General features: G+C 44.8%; 1 protein-coding gene across 1 annotated transcript in view; it reads left to right on the top strand.

Annotated features, from left to right (window-relative positions):
* Positions 1-1483: 1483 nt before the first annotated feature.
* LOC147728440 (uncharacterized) overlaps positions 1484-26448 on the top strand; it is a 100922-nt gene continuing 75957 nt past the window's right edge. The window contains exon 1 of the mRNA XM_086963799.1: positions 1484-1586. Coding sequence (XP_086819925.1) covers positions 1484-1586 — 103 coding nt within the window. The remainder of the gene's footprint in view (positions 1587-26448) is intronic.

The following is a 26448-nucleotide window of genomic DNA, read 5'->3' as shown; positions in this document are numbered from 1 at the left end:
CCGTTCCGTCCTCCAGGACTTTCTGGTGTGATTATTGGTTCGCAGACCCACCACCGGGGTTGGTATTGCTGGGGTATCTATTCTAAGGTAAGGAATCTAATACTAACCTGTTTCTTTCAGATGAAGAAGTTACTTACCTTGGGTAATGATATATCTGTAAGAAACAGTAGTTAGTATTAGATTCCTTACCGACCCACCCATCCTCCCCGTTCTGCGAACCGATATCTAGGGTTAAGGTCATCTCCTTTCAGGGCCCTAGTTTCATGGCACCAGTTTTGGTTCTATCATGGCTCTGCGTATCTGGCACGGAAAAGGCGTGTATAAGAACTGACGTCAGCGCGCGAGGGCGGCGTCTATGTACTCCGGTGAGGTCATTCTGGCGCTAACGACCCTGACGACGGACGCGGAGCCGCCGATGACGCCTACTGACGCGCAGGGGTATTGCTAGGCAAAAGTTTCCGGATCCAGTCTGACGCCTGGGGATATTCTAATGTAAGGAATCTAATACTAACTACTGTTTCTTACAGATATATCGTTACTGAAGGTAAGTAACTTGTTTATCAAGGGTCAACGACAGAGGAGATGGGCTGATAATCTCAAATCAGCAAAGGAATTACCGCATGTTGTACAGCAAAAGATCAGTGTTAAATGCACGCAGGATTGCAGGACCCTTTTTACAGTACCCTTTTAAAAATGTAATTGTTTCTTCTTTAGGCAGAGTGCCAAAGAAAATGCCCGGGGAATTTAGATTTATACACCATTTGCATGGCCAGATGGTCAATCTATAAATTATTTTATTTCTCAAGAGGATGCTAGTGTATCCTATGCATCAGCTGGTGGTGGCTTTGAAAATAGTTTGAATGGCTGGTAAAGATGCTGAACTTGCAAAAAGTGATACTCAATCAGCCTTTAGACTTTTGCCCATATATCCCACAGATTTTGAACTTCTTGGCATGCATTTTCGGGGGGGGGTTTATATGTAGACAAAGTGCTTTCTGCAGGGTGTTCAATCTCATGTGCCTTATTCGAGACATTTAGCACCATTTTGCAAAGGGCTTTCATGGATTTTAGTAGTCACAATTTGGTTTGTCACTACCTAGATAACTTTATATTTATTGGTGCTAAAAAATCACAGATCAGTGCATGAAAGCACTACAACAATTTCCAAGTCATGACAAAAGAACTCGGGGTACCATTGGAAACAGAAATGACAGAGGGTCCTAGCACCAGGTTTACATTCCTGGGCATCAAAATAGACACAGCAGAAATGTTAGCCAGGCTCCCAGCTGGTAAAGTTCAGGAACTAAGGTATTTTTTGCTGTAAGTAATGAATGAAAGAAAAGTGGAACTTAAGAAAGTACAGATATTAGTAGGCTATATAAACTTTGCATGCAGAGTGGTCAGGGCCGGAAGAACCTTTTGCAGATGTTTGGCTTTGTCCATGTCTGGAGCTTATCTACCTCATCACATAATAAAGATATCCATGGCTTTCAGACATATCTGGTTAAAGTTTCTGGATGACTTTAACGGAGTTTCATTTTACTTTATTGAAGAGGACATGATTTGGCAAGTTCAAATATTTTCAGGTATGTCAGGTGCCTTAGACTTTGGTCTTTTTGGGAAGACCGTTGGTGCGCAGAGAGCTGGCCTGATCACTGGTTGAGATAAGGGTGTAGTATAGCCTTTTTTAGAGCTATTTCCACTAGCATTGCACTGTATGTTTGGGGAGAAGAATTTAGAATTAGTTCAGTTATTTTTCATGTGGATAACATGAGCAATTGGTAAACAAACAAAAGGTGAGAGATCTGAGAGTATGGGGCTTACTATGGGCCTTTATGTTGAAATGTTTGCAACTGAATGTCGTTTTTTAAGCTAGGCATGTTCCTGGAGTAAGGAATAATATAGCGGACGCTCTATCTCGATTTCATTGGCAGACGTTTCGCAGTTTGGCTCTGGGCGCAGACAGGAACAAGACACAGATCCCGCAGGACCTTTGAGACTGGGGGGATTGAGGATAGTCAAGCTCGTAGAAAAGTCATTAGCTCCATCCACAAGATGAAGTTATCAACAAGTCTGAATTTAATTCTTAAATTATGGTAACATTGAGTCTCGGAGTGGGAACAAGGCTTCAAAGGAGCAGATTATATCGGGCTTTGTGCTGAGTTTGATTAAAAAACGTCTGTCTCACAACACCATTGGGGGAAAATTAGCAGGTGTTTCCTTTATTGGTCAGCTGTGGTGGTGACATGATCCGGTTGAAGGTGTTTTGGTGAGGCAAAAACACACTGAAATGGCAGTAAGGGATTTATCTGTTGCACCACCTGACTATACACAAAAGTTTTTTTTAGTGGATATGACCACAAACGCTGCCCACCTCACTAGTCCACTGCCACAGGACTAAACAATTATGAACAAATCAAAGAGCACACAGAGAGGCAGCAATAAAGATACATTGTACAATGCTTAAATACACACAAAGAGACACATGTCCTTCTTTTGATATGAAAAGAGTCCTTCTTTTTATTATTGTTGTATCCTGTTGATAAAGAAATGTACAGAACGACAGCCAAAGTTCTTAATAAATGAAGACCAAGGAAACAGCCAACGCGTTTCGCCCGTAGGCTTCCTCAGGGCTAATCTTCAAGGTAAGACTGGTGTCCACTTGAGTAACTAATCAAAAGCATATCCGCTAATAATGGAGACAATAAGAATAAAAAGTGAGATCACAGGGAGGAAGCTTCCAATTTTATTGTGTCCCGATGATACTTCAACGAGAAAGGATAATACCTTTCTAAATTCCCATTAATGTTGCACCATTTCACAAGTATATCAGCACATCAGGCATATTGTTCAATTGGTACTATGATATGTACCATTCCCGCAAGTCCAATATTGCTTAGAACATCCCCGTATTGTCCGTAGTCTCACGACTCGTCAGTAGCCTCGATACAAATTTCGTGCGAGTTTTGGTGAGGAAAGTTTTAAAGGGGCTAAGCAGTGTAATGAAAAATCCTTAAGAGAACCAGTGACTTTCAACTTGTTACAGCAGTTGATATTTCAATTGCCTTTTTGTTGTTATGATGAATTTGAAAGTTTCAAGTTCAGGTTGTGAATGTTGTGGTTATTTTTTGGTGACTTTCGAGTGTTTTAGAGTTGTTGGGTTGTGCTGGGCATGCAGGCATTCTAAAGGATGAGATAGTTTTGGAGCACCATACAATAAGAATTTGGCTACGAAAATCGAAACGGATCAGTTGGGTAGAGGCAAATGGGTATGGCTCAACAAGAGCGGAGTGGAAGGTTGTTGCCTAGTGGAGGAGTGGAGGAATTTTAAAACCTTATCGGGGAACAGCATGAGTGGCATTTTCTGCCATGCTAACGGGCAATAGGATCACTATTTCAAACCTTTTAGTGACACTGAGAAAAGCGTTAAACAGGCTGGGGATGGACCCTAGGTGGTATGGGTCACCTTCGATTCCTATTGGGGCATCCACAGAGGCTGCACATCTGGGATGGTCATGGGCAGACATAAGAAGAATTGGGAGATGTAATTCAAAATGTTGTAATAAAATATTTAGCAAATAAGTTATTATTTTGGTAACAGACCTTGTGCTAATAACTGTTTCTTTTATTTAGGTTGCGTTTATAGTCTGTTATCTGTTAAAATGAGCACTTGGATAGTGGTAATTCCTTCAGAAAATGAGCAGCTTTGTATGCAGAACAACACATTTATGGCTGATTTCTTGGACTCCCAAGTATCAGACACGAGATGGTATGGAAAGGGAAAAGCGGAATTTGTTGGGGGAGCCTACTGAATACCTTAGCTGAACTTTGTTCCATCAGAGGATGTCCATATATATTAGTTCTTCATCTAGGCGAAAATTATTTAGTGCAATCGTCAGGTTTCCCTTTAATAAAACAAATGAAAATGGATTTGTCTGTTATAAAAAAATGAACTGGAGGGGTACATGATTAATTTGGACCGAGTTTCTACCAAGAAATCAATGGAGGGGGGCGAGGAGTCACGCAGCAATAGAAGAGGTAAGACGTAAATTGAATAGGGCAATGGCAGTTTTTTGCTCCAATACAGGCATTCATGTTTTGTCACAGAAAAATATAAAAGAGAATGATGCTCATATGTTTTGTGATGATGGGGTGCATTTATCCAAAATGGGGCAATCGTACTATTTACTGGAAATGAGAGAATTATTTGCAACGCTATGGAAAGAACAACTATGGTGCTCTAACAAAGATATATAATTTCATGATTTTTTCAACAACATTGGATGGGGCAGGAAAACTCTTCGGTTTTCCTGTTTGGCTTTTATTTTTGGGGGGGTGGACAGTCTGATGCGGGCTTATCCATCCCTTAGAGGGAGAACAGAACACAGTGCAGGTGAAGAATAAATGATGTGCCTTTGAAGAACACTAGAGCAGATCGCTTGAGGATGCTTGATGAGGGGAGATTGTGACATTGGAGTACGCAAGGAAAAGGTGGGGAAGGAATGAAGAATTGGAAACGGTGGAAGATCATGTTTTTTTTTACTGAAGCAATGTTGAGATATTCGGGGAGTTTAAGGGTGGAAGAAATGGTTAGAATTTTCATGTATTAGTGAGGCTGATTTGTGTGCAATGTTTGTATCATTGAAGTTTATGCTATATACCTGTCTTAATAGAGTGGCCTTTATTGCTAAATAAAGGAAGTAGTGGAATATGACTTATTGTGCGATGCAGGGACCCATGGGGAGCACGGCGCGAGCTGGTGGAACTGGCCACAAGTTCAGATAGGTTTAGGTAGGTAGTAGGAGTGTGGCTTAGCGGTAGGTTATATAAGGCAGTGTTTGGGCGGGGAAAGCACTCGCTAAGGCAGTGCCAAGGGATTCGGGAAGTTTTATGTGACCCACCCTCTTTTGTGTCAGTTACGAATTTTTCTTAAATTTAATTTATGTTTATGAATTCTGTGGCGATGGCCATTAGGTGCAGGCCTGACTACTGGAACATTGAAGATGACAGGGTTTTTTTATGCCACTGTAAGACAGGTTGTAGCTTTGAATCCAGTGAGGTGGTATTTGGGGGTGGGGTGGATAGTCTACAAAGGGGTTTATTCATCCCTCGGGGGGAGGACAGAACACAGGGGAGGTGAATAATAAATGATGTGCCTTTGAACAACACTAGAGCAGATCTCTTGAGGATGCTTGATGGGGGAAGAACGTGAGATTGGGGTATGCAAGGAAAAGGCAGAGAAGGAAGGAAGAAAAGGTGGAAGATAATGTTTTTTTTCATTGAAGCAATGTTGAGCTATTTGGGAAATTTAAGGGTGGAGGGAATGGTTAACATTTTGATGTATTAGTGAGGCTGATTTGTTTACAATGCTTGTATCATTGAAGTGTTTGCTATATACTTGTCTTAATAAAGTGGCCTTTTTTGCTAAATAAAAGAAGTAGTACAATGTGACTTATTGTGCGATTCACATCCTCTCTGAGGCCAAACTTGCGAAGGGCTTTCGGGGTGTAATATGCTCTCTGGAGAAATGTGTAGTGGGTGATACTGAGCCTGCTACTCGCAGATCCCAAATATGTCTGAGCGCAAAGAAATCTCCATGTTACATCGGTGAACTCCCGCCCTAGATACTTCTCCCCTACCAGCACGAGTGCGATGCCTGGGGGCTTGAATAGTCTATCCCTCTTGTGAGGAGAGGTACAATTGTGTTATTAAGAATTAGTAGTAATGGCATCTAATAGCAGTTCCATAGGTGGGAAAGTTGATGACTCCACCAGGAACTCCCTAACAGAGAGTTACTGCTACTTCATAACCTCTAATAGAGAAGCATATCTCGGGGGGAGGGGTAGTTCCCTTTAGATACCTCCAGTGTAAGGAAGGAGCCATTCCTGTTCCCACTTCACCAATCTCTATACATGCTGTTGTGCTAAAGCTTTTAGACCTGTGAGTGACTGGTGACAGGGGATGATGACCCAAAGGAAGACATAGTGAGTAACGGTACTCGCCTCACCTGTTTACTCTGCCTCTTTCACGCCCTAATCAAACACTCAACAGTAGACACATTACACTAGGACCTAGGGAGTGCCCTCCCCAAGAAGACAAAGAGTAGGACGGGAGCTATACTATCAATCTTGACAGTCAAGTGCGATAGGAAGGTCGCCTGCTTATACCAATATTTGGCAACGTGCGCCTGTAATAGAGCTCGAAGTCTGGAGCTTTAAGCCCTCCATGGTGAAAGGGCAGCTTGAGAGTCACCCATCCAAACATGGGCTGCCTACCAGCTCCAATCAGTTTGATCAACTGGGTCCTGAGCAGACAAATGATTTATTGCGTGGTAGTGGTATATTCAGAAAGAGCTAAAGCAGCTTTGGGAGGTCCAAAATTGTTATAAGGCCTGTACAACCAGTTACAGAGAAGGGAAGGGAGAGCCAATACGATATTTTCTCTGAGATTTAATCAATGGCAGTGCCATAGTTCTCCCGTATGACCACACTACTATCCCTGTGCACCCATATTTCCCAAATTGTTGAGAGAGACTGTATACCAGCTTAAGGGAAATCCAGGAACAAACCAAGGTGTGTTATCCATAAGGGGCAGGATCTAGGATTTACTTCAATTAATTTGGATGCCCAAAAGTGGTCCACATCTAAGATAGTCAAGTGTGATGACATTAAGACTCAGGTAGAGTTCCCGAATATAAAGGGTTATGTCATCAGCATACAGAGATATCAAGATGGGCCGACTCGTGTACCGTAGTGTGTATTGAGCATAGTATTGCTTGAGCCCCGCAGATAGCCTTCTCTATTAAAAATTGGAGTACAATAACGTAGAGGTTGGGATAGAATGGCAAAGTAACAGATGTTATCCAGTGTCACCAGACAGAGAACCGATCAGCATCCCAGCCGCAGGTACTATGTGTCATGATGAATAAGTCCTGCCTCACACCTGAATACAAGCACTAACCCAAGGTGGCACAAGCAGAGCCAATAGTGTGTGACAGGGTAACAAATTTAATCCAGTGTCACCAGACAGAACACAAAGCACCCGCTAACTTGCCCGATGCAGACACTAGGTCCTACGATAACTAAGTCCTACCTCACCCCTGAACGCGACCATCAGCCCCAGGGAGGCAGGAGCAGATCCAACAGTGTGCAGTAGCTTCCTGTTGCTCTCACATAGAGGAATCCTGGTTCGGCTGACTGGAAATATCAGTACCGTAACATTAGTAAACCAAGTACAGGGTCTCCAGCGTGGCACCAATGCAGGGCAATGCAATAGCAGTAGCCTACCTAGGGGTAGTAAACATTCCAGTCCTGCAAGTCAGAAACTGGAACTCCCCTTTCAGTGCCACACAACCCCCAATCCGATATTTATGCCCACTCCATGATTAGAATTGCCGGGGAGTCTAGGCACTTACTACAAGTGCACAGAGAGAAAGAGCTCCTCACACCCATAGGCCCCCCTAGGCCAAGAGTGGTGATGATCCGCACCCACGTGCAGTTGCTGTGCAGCTCGCTCTCACTGTCTTCAGCCACTCAGCGCCGCAGCCCCAGGATCAGCTCAGGTTGCCCGCACTACAACAGCAAGGGCAAGCATGGAGGATGATTATGGCACTCAGATTGATATTAATCAGGTGCCCGTAGGGGACACAATGTCAGTGCCGTCACTGCGTCAGCCACACACCCTCACAGCACCTCTTCCGATCCTCCACTCCCTGCCATCTTGACATCTGTAATCACAGCCTCCACTGTAGATCCTCCAAGCAATCCTGCATCTCTCCAGGTGAGCAGATATAGAAACCAGTATAACAAGGGGCACAGGGCTTAAAATATCCCACAGAGTCAGCTAATTAGGCACACATATGAAGGTAGATTATGTCAGATAATTTTTCTATGACAGCACAAGCCTCACACCAGTGCGACCATCTTGCGTGTCTGTTCCCTGGTGCCCCAAGAATGGTGTTGTTTTTAATATTGTTTAGTTAAATATCTATAGTTGTTTTTAATAGTGTGTACTTTAATATAGTTGTAATAAATATCTTTTTCAGATACTTTAATATATATTAGCATGTTAATTTTAGCTGTTAGTTTTATTTGTATAATTGTTATACATTTTTTAAAATATAGTTTGTAATTGCAGTTGTGATTTTTTTTACGGTAATTAGCAATTTACAATGTAGTAAGGAGTTATTCGGTTTGTAGCAGAATAGGGTGGGCAGGCAATTAAATTATATTTTATAGATTTTTTTAATGTCAATTAATTTGTAACTGTAAATGTAATATTTTATTGGTTATTAAGGATGTTAATTGTTATTTTATTTAGTTCAGTTTAATTTGTTAACTTAATGTATGTTATATTTTTCATTAGTTACCTTATATTTTAGTCGGGGTTTGTTGGGTTTGTAGGAGAATTGAGTGGAAAGTTATTTAAAAAGAAATTGCTTTATAATAATTTTTATGTTATTTTATTATTTAATTGATTATGTAAAATGTTACATTGATTATTAGGTACATTTTTGTTTCGATAAGATATATTTATTACTTTTTTGATTACTCAGTTTAATAATAATAGTTGTAAAAGCAATTTCATTTGAATAATTTTGGGTTTTATTAAGCTACTACTTTAAATTTAATGCTGTTTTACTGATTATTTAAATTCTTTTTTGCTCATTGTTGTTTTTTGGGTAGCAGGGAGGGAAGTAAAATGTGTGTAAGTTAATGTTGTTATTTTTTACAATAAAATGTATATTGTTTAAATGTATACGCTATCTTGTTTTCTATTATTGTTTTAATAATTGTATGTTGTATGTAGGTTGTGGAAATGTTTTAACAAAATGATTATGAGTTGGAATGATGTCATAGGTAACCATCTCCGAAGTCCACAACTTTTGCTACTGTTGCTTAGATTGAAGTGGGCATAGTAAATCTAACCCCTTCAAAGTCCAACACTTTACCTATTGTTGCTTAGATTGGAGTGAGAATAATGTATCTAACCCCTCCAAGGTCCAACACTTTCCCTGCTATTGCTTAGACTGCCAATGGAATAGTTATTCTAACCCCTTCAAAACTCAACACCTTCCCTAATGTTGCTTAGACTAGAGCAGAAATAGGAAATCTAACCCCTCCAAAGTCCAACACCTTTCCCTAATGTTGCTTAGACTGGAGCGGGAATATTGTACCTGCTGCCTCCGAAGTCCAACTCTTTCCCTACTGTTGCTGAGACTGGAGTGGGAATAATCCCTACTGTTACTTACATTGGAGTGGAAATAGTAAATGTAAACTCTCCGAAGTCCTACAGCTTCGCCACGTTGCTTAACGTGAAGTGGGAACAGTAAGTCTAACCCCTCCAAAGTCTAACACTTTCCCTACTGTTGGTTAGACTGACATAGGAATAGTAAATGTAAGTTATCAAGTACATTTTCCCTGGATTTGTGGCATTGAAGTGATATTGTAAATGTAACGCATACAAGGTGTAACCATTGTCCTATTTTTTTTAATTGGAGGTATAACAATTATTTTTCAGATTTTTTAATTTTAACACATTTTTAAAATATTTTATAAATGATTAAAAAAAGATTGTATTTAATATTAATTGTATTAATGTAATTATTGGTTAGATATGTATTTTGCTGTATGTTTTTTAAATGTAATCTTTTGTTATTGTTAATATAATTTTTATTATTTATGTGTATAATTATTAGAAATTATATTTCCAGGGCATGGATGATATTCCAATATGCTGCCACAGTGATCATTCAAACACAACAATGGTCCCAAGCAAGGAGACAAGGGATAGTGGGAAATAAATATAGACTCAGTCAGTTCTATATTAGCGAAGACATGCCCAGCCGGACAGAGGTCCTCAAAGTTTATACTTGAATACGGGTTTGAAACACAAAATAACACCTTCAACAATTCACGTGCGTGGGGCACAAGCCTGTACCCAACCACGACAATACGTAGACACAGACAACACACAAAAAGGGCTTGCAAGGCAAGAGCAGCAATCTCTGTAAAATTCCAATTATACAGAGAAATTCTTATAGGTACCATTACATAGTATTATATAGTAATTCATTATACAGGTATATGGTACTCAAAAGGTCGACGGCGTTTCGGACCCCCTACTAAATGATGGGGTCCATCATCAGGACAAAACAATAATTGCCTTTAGAATATAAGCCTCTTTAGCCAAAAGAGCGTAGGGTTAGAAGCTCACAGACGAGCTTGAGATGAATTAGTTATCAGCAGGGCCAGGAACTTGGACGGAGTTTGTCGAGGGCATGGAGTAACGGGAAAGTTCAAAGGTTGTTGTTTTCGGGCCCAAGGGCGGAACATATAAATTACCTCGTTTCCGCTTGTACCTTAATCCGGGTATTACCGGTTGCGCCGGGTCGCGCTGGGGTCTTGGAGCCAGGGGGTGGCCGGGTCAGTCGGCAACAATGGATTTCCTGGCTCTAATATAGAACTGACTGAGTCTATATTTATTTCCCACTACCCCTTGTCTCCTTGCTTGGGACCATTGTTGTGTTTGTATGATAAGCTCCCCGAGGTCCCTCGCTGATACTAATTGGGGTCCCTTGTTGTTTAAAATAGCCACAGTGATCATTTACATCGGTATGTCAAGGGGAAACAATCAGATCATTTATATAATGTTTTTTGAACTGACAAACTGTTTCATCACTATTATCATACTTGTTACTGGACACATGTTATATCTTATCAGCAATACAGACATGCCATTCGGCTACAATTACAAATAACAATGTTTGCAGGAATTCATAGCCTTTCAAAATGTCTGCTATAATGCTCACTTGCATCAGTGTTCCATTGTATCAGTAACCCTTTTTCTACGTTTATTATTTTTGTTGATCACTTAACTTGGGTTCTGGCGGGTGATTTCTCACCTGTAAAGAAAATAGTCTGTCCACTGAAATGCGTTGGGTGGTGTTCACTATCCTGTATGGTCTATTGAATTAAAGGATTTTTTCAGAGCAACCACGGAGTTGGTGTCTTTCCTTTGTCACTGGGAAATGTACAGTTGGAATTTAGAATGTAGATAGATAAAAATATATATGTGTATATATTACCTATTGGTGGTCAGCAGTAGGTAGTTATAGTTAGGTCTGCTTTTCCATAGATGGAGCATTTTTTGATTTGCGAATAACCTTGGCCCCATTTTCCAAATTTTCATGAAACTTTCCCAAAAAAAGGTAATCTATCTCAGCTCCTTCCTGGAAAGTTTCAGGGTGATCTGTCAAGTGGGGGTTGAAAAAAAAGAGGGGCCCCAAAACATAAAATCCACATGCATTTTCATTACTTATTTAGACATGGCTACAGTAATACCTGCTGGACAGAATTGCACCAAATTCAGCAGGAAGCTAGATCTTGGGTTGCAGATTGTGCTTTTTGTGATTTGGTGTAAATCTATTCAGTAGGCTTTGAGATATTCAGGGTCATAAATAATTGTATACCTTGGCAGTTGGGATTGTGAGGGTCCTGCAGGCATCCCGCAAGAGCCCAAAATCAAAAATGGAGCCCTGTGATTGTGGAAGAGGCCTGTTTTTACTGTGAGCCGTCACACTCTTGCAGAAGCGAGAGGCTCCTGTGAGGCTTGCGAGCGCTCTGATTGGCCGGCATTTGGAATGTTAAAAAAACAAATGGCTGCCATTACTGTTTACTGTGAAAAATTGTAGGTATTGTGTAAATTAAATAAAAAAAGCTATATAAGGGGGCAGCAGAAAGGTATCTTTTCCCCCTAAGTTTAGAGAGGAGGTGTCTAAGGGATAACTACTGTGAAGAAAATAAATGTATGTTGTTTTTAAAACATTTTTAGGATCTTGCAGGATCGTGAATAGTAAAAAGAAGTAGATTAGTGCTGCATACACTCCATTAGTAGGAACACATATTGTAGTCAATGTTTTTGAGAGAAAGTGTGTAACAGATAAGAACTGTGATGAATAGATGGTTAATACTTTTTTTTTAAGTTACGATCTCGCAAGACTCTCACGGGGCTGTGAAAAGTAAGAAAGAGTAGGTGTTCTCTGAATACACTCTGGTGTGCACACTTGTTACTATCAGAAGGAGTTTTACTGGAGATGGTGCTTGTCAGAGTTTACTATTTACATCCATCAGTTTTGTAAGAGTTGTGAATAGAGAACAGTCTCTTCCTTTGCACTACTGTTCACACCCTTTATCAGAGAGAGGGATGTTAGCAGGGAGGAGAGTCCCTGGACAGAGCATACTATGCACACCAGTCATCTAAGAGAGAGGTCTCACCGAAGAGGCCAGTCCTTCTCCACACAGCCTACTATACACATCTGTCATCTGAGACAGAGATCTGACAGCAGAGGTCAGTCCAAGTGCACAACCCACTACGTACACCCGTCATCTAAGAGAGAAGCCTGGAAGGAGAGGTCTTTCATTCCACATACCTTACTAGGCACACCTATCATCTGAAACAGAGGTTTGGATGTGGAGAATAGTCTATGTAGACACCCTACTACGCACACCCGGTGTTAGTTTTGGGGGTCGCGACACCCTTCTTCAGTGATGCGACGACAGAGGCTGCGGCAGCGACACGCTTCTTCGTGAGTCGCGCTTCCGACTCCTTGCGACAGGCGACACACTTCTTCTTCGTGAGTCGCGCTTCCATCTCCTTGCGACACGCAGTCCCTCTGAAAGCCCAACACAACTGCAGGCACTTCCAAAGAACTCTTGAGGAGCTGGTGGTTGAAGTCTGTTGTCCCTGAGACTTCAGCAGGAGGCAAGCTCTTTCTCAAGCCCTTGGAGATCCTTCACAAGTTGATGAAAGTACACCCAAAGCTCCTGTCTACTTTCTTTGGCAGTCAGGCAACCACTGCAGGCCAATCCCCCAATCAGCACTTCAGCTTAGGGATAGTCTCACCTCAGACTCTCTGGTTCCTCTGCCCAGCAAAGCTTTCTCCTTGTTTCCCAAAAGTGATCTAATTCTCTGGGGTCTGGGTCCCCTCTTTTATACACAGTTTCTCTTTGTTCTCTGAAGGCAAAGCTAGTCCAAAACAGTTTTGGTCAGTCCTGGAGGTCTTTGTTTACTTATCTCCTTCTTTCCTTTCACAGTGCAGGGCAGAGACATCAGACGTACCACAGGGGGTGGAGCCAGCATTGTTGAGGGAAGGCACAGCCCTATTCAGGTCCCAGGTACAACTCCTCCCACCCACCTGCATGTAGATCTCTCTATTCAGCCCTGTGCTGACTCACCCTGTTTCCTTGAATCCCCCAGCCCCTGTCACTCAAACTCCAGACAAGGAATACACAACCTAGCAGAGACAGGCTTGGATAGTTAGGCAAGAAAATACCTACTTTCATAAAGTGGTATTTACAAACTCAGAATGTTAAAACTAACTTTACTAAAAGATGCATTTTGTCATTCTGAGTTCAGGCATACTAAACTCGAAATGCTACCTAGTTCCCTGAGTCAGTTAGAATTGTAAGATGTAATAATCAAACTGCCCATTCTGGCCTATGGGGAACAGGTAGCCTTGCAATAGTGAAAAACGAAAATGTCTGTAATTCACTATTAGGACATGCCACACACACCAGGGCATGTCCTACCTTTTACCTACAATTCACCCTGCCCTTGAGCCTACCATAAGGGGGACTAATATGCAGAAAAGGGAAGGTTTAGGGACCGGCAAGTGGGTGCACTTGCCCAGTCAGCATGGCAGTACCAGACTGCACACAGGCTCTGTGATGGCAGACCTGAGACACACTTTACGAGGTGCTCCTGTGGGGGGCAAAACCAGTGCTGCAAGCCCACCAGCAACATTTGGTTTACGAGTCCTGGGCACATGCAGGGCACTGTACTAGGATCTGACAAGTAAACCAAACCAGCCAATCATGGAGTCACTAATCCATACATCAATTTACCATAGGGAGAGCATATGCACTATAGCACTGATCAGCAGTGGTAAAGTGTCCAGAGTCATAAAACCAACAAAAACAGGTCAGATAAAATACAGGAGGAAGGCAAAAAGTTCAGGGATGACCCTGCAGAAAGGGCCAAGTCCAACACAACCCCCTTCTAGCCAAAACGCAGGGGAGACCAATCACTACCCTGATGGGCTTCTCTGCTTTGGGCGATAGAACATGGACCTGGCCCGCAACAGCAGGGGCATATTCCAATTCTACGCCAATCTGAACCCATTTCAATTCCTCTGTCCACACTCTCAGGGTCCACCAAGCTAACCCATGTGGAACCCTTCTCCTCACCTGTGGACACCATCTGTGCAGCACCTAACCTTAGCTTGCTCACAGGTGTGTTCGAACAGACAGACAGCAAGCCACAGTGGCCACTGACAGTAGTCAGTGTTGAGACCCAGGCCTTATGTCTCTCAGGGCTCTCAAACCTCTGTGGCTTCAGAGAGCGGGGGCAGTAGCCCCAGGTGCTTGGCACCTTTGGTCCACTCTCCTTCCTGTCAAGTCAGGTATGACATCCTGACACTGACCCACCAGCCACAGGCCTGTACCAGGTAGCTGGTCAAGAGACTGGGGTGGGCTCTCCCTCCCCCAGACCTCCTCTTTGGGGTTCTGTACCCTCCCACCTGGAGCGGTACCCCCTTCCAAAATTGTCAGGGTGCCTGTAGCAGGTGTCCTGCACAATCCGCCCACCAGTTCAGGGGTTCTATCCTGCAACTGGACTTCCTGGCCCTATAACCTAGGGTCTAAACCCTTCAGTTGAACCAGGGTCAGCGGCGAGGACTGCTTCCCTCTGCACCTCCTTCCAGAGTACTTCTCCCTCCCATCAGGAGCGGTACCCCCAGAAGATGAACCGGTCAGGACACTGTTTACAGTTGTCCCATCCTCCAGGTCAGACAACACCAGCACAGGGCTTCCCAACCCAGGGACCATCCCCTGCGGTTGAACAATTGCCCGGCACACCCGGACTTGCACCAGGACTTCATTGGGAGCACATAGTTGCCTCCGAGGGTGCCACATAACTTATGGGTCATGTGACAGTCTGCCTCGTGCAGATCTCCCGACCCCTGTCCCTCTGATAGTGCATGAAGATCCCCAAAGACAGAAGTCGTGTCACCATGGTCATTCACCGTTGGCTCAGCCCTTATGGCTGGCCCCTAACCCACTGGTTCTTCCACTGGGGACTCTTTGCCCCTCTCATCCCTCAATCTGGACTTCTGCACCATCCACTTAGGAGCGGCACTGCCAGACACCAGAACTGATGGAGGCCTGCTTACAGACACTCCCAGTTCACCAGACACTAGGGGATACCCCATAATGGGCAGCCCCTCAGGACATCCTAGGCTCCTAACCTGGTGTTTCCTTAAAGAACCATCCAGGCCCTGAGACTGGGTTTTGGGCACCTTGGGACACGCAGCCCCACACTCACTCCTTCTCCACTGAGACAGAACGTGAGTCCTTACACCACTCCCACTAAACCGGGACCTAGCTGGGCTACTCTGAACCACTTCCACCACTCTGGGTTGGAAAATACCTGAGCCACTACCCTCAGGGTCAATCCCCAATGCCTCTCCAGACCCTCTGGAATCCACCAAAAGGTCTGCCTCCAATGTGAGCTCCCTGGGGTCAGAGAACTCACTCTCCAACGGGTGTTGGCATAGCTCTGGAAAACAGGGACTTACAATATGCTCTCCCACAATTAGATCACACAGCCCCCTTCTAGGGTTAACCAAACTATCCTTCACCTCACCATCCAGTACCTCGCACACGTACTCCACACTATTCTCCTGAGACTGGCAAGACAGTATCTGACTGTCTCTGTCACTCAATCCACACTCTTCAGGGGGGTCTTCAAACTCACACACCATGATTTCAACCATGGGGGAACCCCTCTCCCTGCACCTCTCATCTAGAGTCAGTAGAGTGTCCCTCCCACCACTAGGACCATGAACCCCTGTGTCAGTTTCCAAATTCTCCTCAGGGACACTGCACACTACTGGAGCTACCTCATGTCCTTGAACCTCCTGGTGTATGTTAACCTCCTCCTTCAAGTCAGGTGCCACATCTCTGGGTTTATGTACTGCTCCCTCAGCACTAGATAACCCCATTTTGCTGCCACCATCAGCTGGATTCCACCTCTAACTCAGCAAAGCTCAATTCCTGAGCTACACACTTTTCTTGTTGCTGGGCTGAGAAGCTCATGGCCTCAAGCCTCTTGAGCTCCAAATCAAGCTCCCTCATTCTCAACCCATGCTCAAACTACATCCTCTTTTCCTCTAGGGCCAATTTCCTAGTTTGCAACTCAAATTCTAACTACCCACTTAACTTGATCTTGGCAAGCTCCAATGCATGCATCCTACACTTTTCCCTGTCCTCCAGCTCTTCTGGGGACAGACCTTTGGCAGAAACACTGCTACCTGCTGGGGAAAGTGCTCACCTCCCCCTGGACCCAATGGCCCTTCCAGCTGCTCCTCTGCATTTTCAGCCCTTTTCTCATTCTCAGTGGTATTCCTTGCTTCGCGTTGAGAAAGGGGAGTGCAGTTCCTAAAGGGGGGTTGAAGGGGAAAGGGGAAAAGACAAAACTTTTTTCATGTTGCACTCACACACCCCGAAAGGTGTCATGCTTCATTATTGGGCCTTGCTCCTCGTTGGGCTGGTACTGCAATGCTCGACGGGCTCACTGTTTCCGGGGCTCTTTGTCGGAGATCTTTTTAGGAAGCCATTTGGTGCGTGCGGGTGTGGGGACCATGGGGGTGTGTGTGCAGGTGGGTAGTGGTTTAAAATAGGTCAGGGTCAGTCCTATACTCAATAGTTTTAATGGATGAGGTAGATCCTGCCTAATTAAAAATTAGGAATGGACGCCCTATGGGAATATAATGTTCCTGGGGGGCAGTCTCTAAGGTGGGGTCGACATGTTTCGTGCCTGGTTGTTCCAAAAGAATCGGGTGGCACTTCATCAGGACCTATGTAAAGTGTGGGGCACAACTACAGACAGGCTCTAAGATTATTAAAGGTAGCCTGGTGTGGGGCCCTAGTAGTCCTATACTGGGCGTTTTAGAAACCTGTGGATGAAATAAAAAGGGGGAAGGGAAGAGAAATTAGAAGATGGGAAGGGAACGTGGTGAAAACTACAATGAGTTAGTGAAAAGCTGTAGAACTTACAGTGAGGGGTGAGGCATCCTCAGTCATTAATGGGAGTTAATGGATGCTAGCATCTCATAAGGTCAAGAGAAGATAAAGAAGGAAGCACCCAGCAAGTGCGTCATGATGTCAGCAGTGCACTCACACAACATGTTTTAACAACTGTCCAGTCCAGCAAGGCATAGGTAAATTGGCAGCCAAGGATGGGTTATGTCCGTATTGATTGTAACCAAACGGGGATGCCAGGAGGTCGTGTTGTAAAAGCCCCCGGTATTGGGAAATTAACTGTGGTTCAAAACATAAGTAGATGGGGCTACCACCACACACCTTTATGTAAGCCCTGTCGGTATGCCAGTAAAATAAAATAAAATACAATCAAATAAATCACAGTGATATGGATGACTCTTGCCTTGGTTAGTAATGTACCATATGGTGGTAATCAAAATTGTATTCGTTATTGACCTGCAACAGTGTGCGCATGACTCAACTTCTCTTAAACACATTGGTAGTTGGGAGCTTTTGCCATTGGAAATATCCAATGAGTAGTGCCTCCTGCAAGTTTATGAAAGACACGCAAAAACCACACAAACCAATTACTGAGTTCGGGCGGTAGAAGCTGCAGCTGGTTGACTAGCCCGTTGTGCAGGCGTATTAGCGTACAGTAGACAACATGTTATACCCCCCTTTTTTTTATAAGAGCAAACAATTACAGAGGTTAAACGGGGGAGGTTGGTGCTCCCATGTATCGACTCACCCGTTAGTGTAGGAGCTACAACCAGACGGGGTTGTAAGGGAGCACGATGTTGCTCCGCTCCTTGAAGGAAAAAAGGGGAGAGCTGGGTTAATGTAGATGGGTTGGAGGTCGCTGGCAAGGCTTACCGTGGTGTCTGAAACCTTGGAGCCACGTGTGCAGGACCTGCTTAAAGATTGGCTCGCGGTCCTCCCCCTCTCTTTCTCAATTCCTTGCTTCGACCCAGGCCCTCAGTGCCTTTTGGAACTCATCCTTCTTGGAGAGACGGTCATAGCAATTTTAAATATTGTGCAGAAGTGCTTCAGCTGTTTCACATTGTAGCATTCTAGTTCCTCCTCTTCCCAATCAAAATCAACAGATGCTATGGATGCTGCTTTATAGTGGTTAAACTTGGCAGTTTGCAAAAATAGATAATCCCAAAAAACAATCTACCAAAAAGTATGTGGTTGCGTTTTGGTCTGCACTCGTAGTGTTCACCAATCACTGTATATAAGTCAAAAATGCAAGTCCAGAATCCTCACCACTGACCACCAATGTTAGATTTGGGGGTCTCTAGTTGGCAGAGATAGGTACCTTTGACAAATAGGAACCCTGGCGTCTAGTCAGGGTAAGGAGGGTACACTCCTAAAATAACCCCTGCTCACCCCCTTGGTAGCTTGACATGAGCAGACAGGCTTATCTCAGAGGCAGTGTGTAAAGCATCTGTGAACACATACAGTAACCCAGTGACAAAACTACAGATGGACACCACACAAGTTGTAGTATAAAAATAAGTATTTTTATATAGACTTAACACAAGACCACAAACGACAAAAATCCACAATACTGTACTTTAATAATGGTATAAATAGCTTAGTTCTCTTAAGATGGTAACTGCGACACTTTGAGTTCAATGTACCTTTGGATGCGTAACGCTATACAACGAAAGTGTTGCAGGGAAGGTGATGCGTTGGTTCCTTACACGCAGGAACGGTGATGTGTCGGTTTCTTAATGCGCTTCAGTGGAGATGCGGCTCGCAGCGCCGTGATGCGATGAATATCCGGTGCGATGAAACAAAGATGGCGTCTTCTCCTTGATGCGACACGATGCGTGCATGCCCAACGGCCGTGCGGCGACTCAACGATTCTTCTGAGCCGGTACCCTTGTTCAGTGATGCGACGACAGCGGCTGCGGCGGAAACACTCTTCTCTGGTGATGCAAGACGCTTCTGTGATGCAATGCGACAGCTAAAGCGGTGACACCCTTCTTCAGTGATGCGACGACAGCGGCTGCGGCGGCGACACGCTTCTTCTTCGTGAGTCGCTCTTCCAGCTCCTTGCTACACGCAGTCCCTCAGAAAGCCCAATACAACTGCAGGCATTACCAAAGATTTCTTGGGGAGCTGGTAGTTGAAGTATGTTGTCCCTGAGACTTCAGCACGAGGCAAGTTCTTTCTCAAGCCCTTGGAGATCCTTCACAAGTTGATGAAAGTACACACAAAGATCCTCTCCTCTTTCTTTGGCAGTCAGGCAACCACTGCTGGCCAATCCCCCAAGCAGTACTTCAGCTTCTCTCTGGTTCCTCTCCTGAGCAAAGGTTTCTTCTTGTTTCCCAAAAATGATCTAATTCTCTGGGGTATGGGTCCCCTCTTTTATGCACAGTTTATCTTTGTTCTCTGAAGGCAGAGAGGCCTTTGCCCTGTCCAAATTAGTTCTGGTCAGTCCTGGAGCACTTTGTTTACTTGTCTCCTTCTTTCCTTTCCCAGTGCAGGGCAGAGACATCAGACGCACCACAGGGGGTGGAGCCAGCATTGTGGAGGGAAGGCACAACCCTATTGAGGTCCCAGGTGCAACTCCTCCCACCAATCTGCATGTAGATCTCTCTATTCAGCCCTGTGCTGACTCACCGTGTCTCCTGGAATCCCCCTAGCCCCTGTCACTCAAACTCCAGACAAGGAATACACAACCTAGCAGAGGCAGGCTTGGATAGTTAGGCAAGAAAATACCTACTTTCTAAAAGTGGTATTTTCAAACACAGAAAGTTGAAACCAACTTTACTAAAAGATGCATTTTATCATTCTGAGTTCAGGCACACTAAACTTGAATTTCTGCCTAGTTCCCTGAGTAAGTTATGATTATAAGATGTAATAATCAAACTTCCCATTCTGGCCTATGGGAACAGGTAGCCTTGCAACAGTGAAAAACGAAAATGGCTGTAATTCACTATTAGGACATGCCACACACACCAGGGCATGTCCTACCTTTTACCTACAATTCACCCTGCCCTTTGGCCTACCATAGGGGTGACTAATATGCAAAAAAGGGAAGGTTTAGGGACTGGCAAGTGGATGCACTTGCCCAGTCAGCATGGCAGTACCAGACTGCACACAGGCACTTTGTTTACTTGTCTCCTTCTTTCCTTTCACAGTGCAGGGCAGAGACATCAGACACACCATAGGGGGTGGAGCCAGCATTGTGGAGGGAAGGCACAGCCCTATTGAGGTCCCAGGTGCAACTCCTCTCACCCATCTGCATGTAGACCTCTCTATTCAGCCCTGTGCTGACTCACCCTGTTTCCTGGAATCCCCCAGCCCCTGTCACTCAAACTCCAGACAAGGAATACACAACCTAGCAGAGGCAGGCTTGGATATTTAGGCAAGAAAATACCTATTTTCTAAAAGTGGTAGTTTCAAACACAGAATGTTGAGATCAACTTTACTAAAAGATGCATTGTACCATTCTGAGTTCAGGCATACTAAACTTGAATTTCTAACTAGTTCCCTGAGTCAGTTAGGATTATTAGCTGTAATAATCAAACTGCCCATTCTGGCCTATGGGAAAAGGTAGCCTTGCAACAGTGAAAAACGAAAATGGCTGTAATTCACTATTAGAACATGCCACACACACCAGGGCATATCCTATCTTTTACCTACAATTCACCCTGCCCATGGGCCTACCATAGGGGTGACTAATATGCAGAAAAGGGAAGGTTTAGGGACTAGCAAGTGGGTGCACTTGCTCAGTCAGCATGGCAGTACCAGACTGCACACAGGCTCTGCGATGGCAGACCTGAAACACACTTTACGCGGTGCTCGGGTGGGTGGCACAACCAATGCTGCAAGCCCACCAGCAGCATTTGGTTTACAAGCACTGGGCACACGCAGTGCACTATACTAGGGTTTGACAAGTAAACCAAACCAGCCAATCATGGAGTCACTAATCCATTTACCATAGCGAGAGCATATCCACTATAGCACTGATCAGCAGTGGTAAAGTGCCCAGAGTCATAAAACTAAAAAAAACAGGTCAGACAAAATACAGGAGGAAGGCAAAAAGTTCAGGGATGACCCTGCGAAATGTTCCAAGTCCAACACCCGTCATCTGCGAGAGATGTCTGACAGAAGAGTCCAATCCATGTAACACCCTCCTACACACACCCGTCATCTAAGAGAGAGGTCTAACAGGAGAGGTAGTTCATGTACAATCCTTACTACGTACAATCTCATGTGAGACAGAGGTCTTACAGAAGAGACCAGTGCATGTACACAGCCTAATATGTACACTTATCATCTGAGAGAGAGGACTTAGTGGAAAGTCCAGTCTCTGTCCATACACCCTACTATGTGAACCTGTTATGTGAGAGAGAGATCTGGAAGGAGAGGGCAGTCCATGTACACACCTTACCATGTTCTCCCGTTATCTGAGAAAGAGGTGTGGAAAAAGAGGGCAGAACATTCAGACATCCTACTACACACACCTCTCATGTAAGAAAGAGGTGTGAGGGAAGTCTCCCTTCACAACCTACTACGCACAGCCATCTTCCAAGAGAGGGGTTCTCAGTGGAGAGGCCAGTTACTCTCCATACTCTACCACAAACACCCGTCATCCAAGAGAGAGCTCTCTGTGGAAAGTTCACTCCGACCACATACTTTAGTATGCACACTTGTCAAGCAAGACAAAGGTTTGACTGTAGAGGCCAGTCCCTCCCTGTACACACAAACCTGTGATCTATGAGAGAGGTCTAAGGGAAGAGGCCAATCTCTGCCCATACCCTAGTATGTATACTTGTATTCTAAGAGAGAGGTGTCAGCAGAGGGTCTAGTCTCTCACCAAACTCTAGTATGTACACTCGCAATAAAAGAGAGAGGTCTTAGAGGAGGGGCAAGTCCCTCCAGACATCCTACTACGCACACCTGTCATGCAAGAGAGGGGTCTCAGTGGAGACGCCAGTCCCTCCACACTCACTACTACCCACAGATGTCATCTGAGACCGAGGTCTCTGTGGAGAGGCCAGTCTGTCCCCATACCATACTACACACACCTGTCATGTAAGAGATGGTTCTTAGTTGAGAGCACACTCCATCTCATATACTATTATTTCCCCAGAGTTTTGTTGAGATCCCATGAGACTCTCGCGAGATACAGAGAAATACACAGTTGGAATGAGGTATTTGGGTGCTCCCGCACTCGAGGGAACTCGAGGTATTGTATATATTTTTTTTAAGAATTGGGGTACAGAAAATCTATCCCTATGGAGAGGTTTCAGTGCAGAGTGTTATGTGTGTGCAGACTGTTGTACTGACAGTCTATTATGAGCCACTATTGTCCATGAAATATATGTTAAAGAGAGAGTCAGGCAAATACATGAGTGGAAGAAAGTATTTGGGTGTCCCGCTCGCGCAAGACTCTTGCGGATGTCAGTATTTAAAAAGAAGAGGGAGTTGTAACATGAAAGTATCACATTATGTTAGAGTAGGGTGGCTCTGACAAGAGCTGTAGTGTTTATAGTGTGGAGTGTTGAGCTACACATAGAACTGGATGCATTCCTTGATTTTATTGAGAAAGATCCTGTTCCTTTCTGCAGTAAATTTCACTCCATCTCTCCTGTAGACCCCTGGCATATCAAGCCAGATGTTGTTGTAATATATAGAGCCTATACTGTTGTCAGAAAGAAATGCAGAAGCTGTTTTATTGATATGCTTCCGGGACTTCTCAATCCTAGGACAAAACTCTTTTGATCATTGTCATTTTTTGCCTTTGGTCTATATTGGAATATACAAAGGCAGTATGAGGAAAGACAGACATCAATTGAGAAAAGGTCTCCTTCATTTGGATTTCAAACGCAACACCTGCGATTGTGCCTAGGTCATTGCTACCACAGTGCACTATCATCAGGTCTGGGTGCTCACAATCCAAAACACTCTGAACCATTGGTAACAATTGATAGTACTATATACCTCTATGGTCAATCAAAGTTATATCTAAGTTTGGAAATCCAAGATTCTTGTCAATACCACAATTAATGGCATATTCCCTAGCCCAGTGGACGAAGCTGTGTCCCAAAATACAGAGGCCAATCCTGGTGCAGTATGGAGATTTCAGTCACAAGAGAAGTGCCCCACAGAATGAGTAAGCTTCAGAAAATTAGAGGGTGGCAAAATGATAAATGTAATTGGTAGGATTTTGGCAGTTACAAAAGCAAGTTAGGTTGTGACCAACTGCTGACTGTATGGTGCACAGTTACATGATAAACAGTATGGGCTTTTCTATTGGGTGACTTTCAAATTTTGATACAATCCCGTGAGAGCAGGTGAACCTTGATGAGGGGATCCTCGTACGATCCTGCGAGACTCTTAAAAGAGTCGAACAGAACTTGCCTGAGTGACCAATGCATGAGGTGTTTCTTTCGATCTCACAAGCGTCTCCCGAGTCAGATTGTACAGGGATAAAAGAGCGTGTATTACCACAGTACAAGTGGCATTCACTGGTTAAAACATGCATAAACCAATACAAGTAAAGCACGTGTAGTGAAAGTAAATCACTGCCCCCTCCCTCTTCTGTTCAGGACCATCCAAAGAGATAACATGCCTGAGTGTGTCTGGGCTATCACAAGAGATCTATATCGATCCATAGGGGGGCTTCCCCTGCCTCTGGTCTCACAGTAACTCTCTGCTCCCTTCCTCTTCCATGCGAGCCCCCCTAGAGATATCATGCCAGAATGTGTCTGGGGCTATCACAAGAGATTAATAGCTATCACAAGAGATCTGTATGGATCTATAGGGGGGTTTCCCCTGCCTCTGGTCTCACAATAACTCTCTGCCCCTCCCCCTTACGTGCGGGTCACTCTAAAGAGATATCATGCCAGAGTGTGTCTGGGGCTTTCACAAGAAATTTATAGCTATCACTAGCGATCCATATCGATATATAGGGGGGCTACCCCTGCCTCTGATCTCACAGTAACTCTCTTCCCCCGTCCTTGTGCGAAGAGATTACATGCCAGTGTTTCTGGGTCTTTCACAGGAGATCTATAAGAATCTATAGGGGGGGCTTTCCCTGCCTCGGGTCTCACAATAACTGTCTACTCTCCCCCCTTCTGTGTGGGACCTTCCGAAGAAATAACATGCCAGAGAGCATCAGGGGCTATCGCAAGAGATCTATATGGATCCATGGGGGGCTTCCCCTTCCTCTGGTCTCACAGTGACTTTCTGTCCACCTCCCCCTTTCGTGCAGGACCCGCCAAAGAGATAATATGCCAGAGTGTGTCTGGGGCTATCACAAGAGATCTATACAGATCTATAGGGGGCTTCAGTCGTCCTGTGGTCTCACAGTAACTCTCTAGAGGGCTTCCCCTGCCTCTGGGGTCACAGTAACTTTCTGCCCATCTCCCCCTTCCGTGCAGGACCCTCCAAAGAAATAACATGCCAGAGTGTATCTGGGCCTATCACAAGGGATGTTATGTTATGTTATGGTAGACAGAGATTTATATAGCGCGCGGCTACTCGGGCAGAGTGTCCCGGCGAGAAGCAGAGCAGAGAACAAGCGCACTAGAGGCTGAAAAGCCAGGTCTTAAGGTCTTTCCTGAAAGACAGGAGATTATCAGCTTTTCTCAAGGAAGGGGGGAGCTTATTCCAGAGCTGCGGGGCACAGGCTCTGTAGGAGCGACCTCCGATGCGTGAGTGCTTTACAGATAGAACGACAGCAAGAGCTTGTGTGGCTGAACGTAACGATCTGGTAGGATGGTAAAACTGAACGTGTTTCCTGAGGTAGACAGCACCAGTGCCGTGTAAGGACTTGAAGGTCAAGGTCAAAGTCTTGAAGATGATACGTTTCCTTACCGGGAGCCAGTGAAGTGCCTCTAGGAGAGACGAGGTGTGAGATCTGCGGCTTAAGCCGAAAATGGCCCTTGCCGCGGAGTTTTGGACAGTCTGCAGACGAGATAGGAGGTATTCTGGGAGACCTAAATAGAGCACATTGGCGTAGTCAAGCCTGGAGCCAATCATTGCTTGTACAGTGATTCTCCTGTGAGCCCGAGACAAGAGGTAGGAATTTCCTGAGTGTACGTAGCAAGCCAAAACATTGGCCGACTAGGGCAAGGATCTGGGGTTTAAAGGTAAGACCATTGTCGAATTTGACACCCAGATTCTTAGCGATCGCAGTGGGGGAGGAAGGAGGATGCATATCTGCCGGCCACCAGGATTTCCATTGAATGTCAGGAGAGCAGCCAAAAAATATAATTACAGACTTATCTGAATTACATTTAAGCTGATTCAGCTGAAACCAGGAGAACACCGCCTCTAAGCAGCTTTTAATAGAGTCACCCGCGAAATCAGAGTTCTTATCGCAGGTAAAAAGCAGCTGCGTATCGTCCGCATAGGAGACGATACGCGCGCCAAAGGTCTCCACTAGTTCAGCCAAGGGGGAGAGATAGACGTTGAATAAAGTGGGACTAAGAACTGATCCCTGTGGCACTCCCACATCAAGAGATGGAACTGTTGCTGAAAAAGGTGGTGACCAGATCATTTGTTGGCGTTCGGAGAGAAAGGACTTGAGCCAATTGAACACCGTCCCTCTAATTTCGATCTCCTGAAGTCTAAAAAGGAGCCGGTTGTGAGGGACGGTGTCAAAGGCCGCTGAGAGATCTAGTAATACCAGCATTGCCTTCCCTCCGCGATCAGTCACTTCCTTTATGGTCTCAGTTACCTCCAGTAGTGCTGTTTCTGTACTGAGGTTGGAGCGGAAACCTGACTGCGTCTGATGTAGAATGTCATGGGATGTATATGGAACTAACAGGGGGAGGGGACTTCCCCTGCCTCTGGTCTCACAGTAACTCTCTATCCCTTCCTTGCTGGGCCCTCCTAAGATATAACATACCAGAGTGTGTCTGGGGCTATCACAAGAGATCTATATGGATCTACAGGGGGCTTTACCTGCCTCTGATTTCACAGTAACTCTCTGTCCCCCTCCACCTTTCGTGTGGGACCCTCCGAAGAGATAACATGCCAGAGTATGTATTGGGCTATCACAAGAGATCTATACAGATCTACAGGGGGCCTTCAGTCTGCCCGTGGTCTCTCAGTAACTCCCTAGGGAGCTTCCCCTGCCTCTAGCTTCACAGTAACACTCTACCCCTATCTGTGCGGGCCCTCCGAAGAGATAACATGCCAGAGTGCGTCTAAGGTTATCACAAGAGAACTAAAAGGATCTATAGGGGGCTTCCTCTGTCTCTGGTCTCACAGTAACTCTCTACCCCTTCCATGCTGGGCCCTCCGAAGAGATAACATGCCAGAGTGTGTCTGGGGCAATGGGGTTTCCCCTGCCTGTGGTCTGCTGACCATACAAACATCC

Source organism: Lissotriton vulgaris, chromosome 3_1 (genome assembly GCF_964263255.1).
Source record: "Lissotriton vulgaris chromosome 3_1, aLisVul1.2, whole genome shotgun sequence".
NCBI lineage: Eukaryota > Metazoa > Chordata > Amphibia > Caudata > Salamandridae > Lissotriton > Lissotriton vulgaris.
This window is presented reverse-complemented; position numbering and strand designations above follow the sequence as displayed.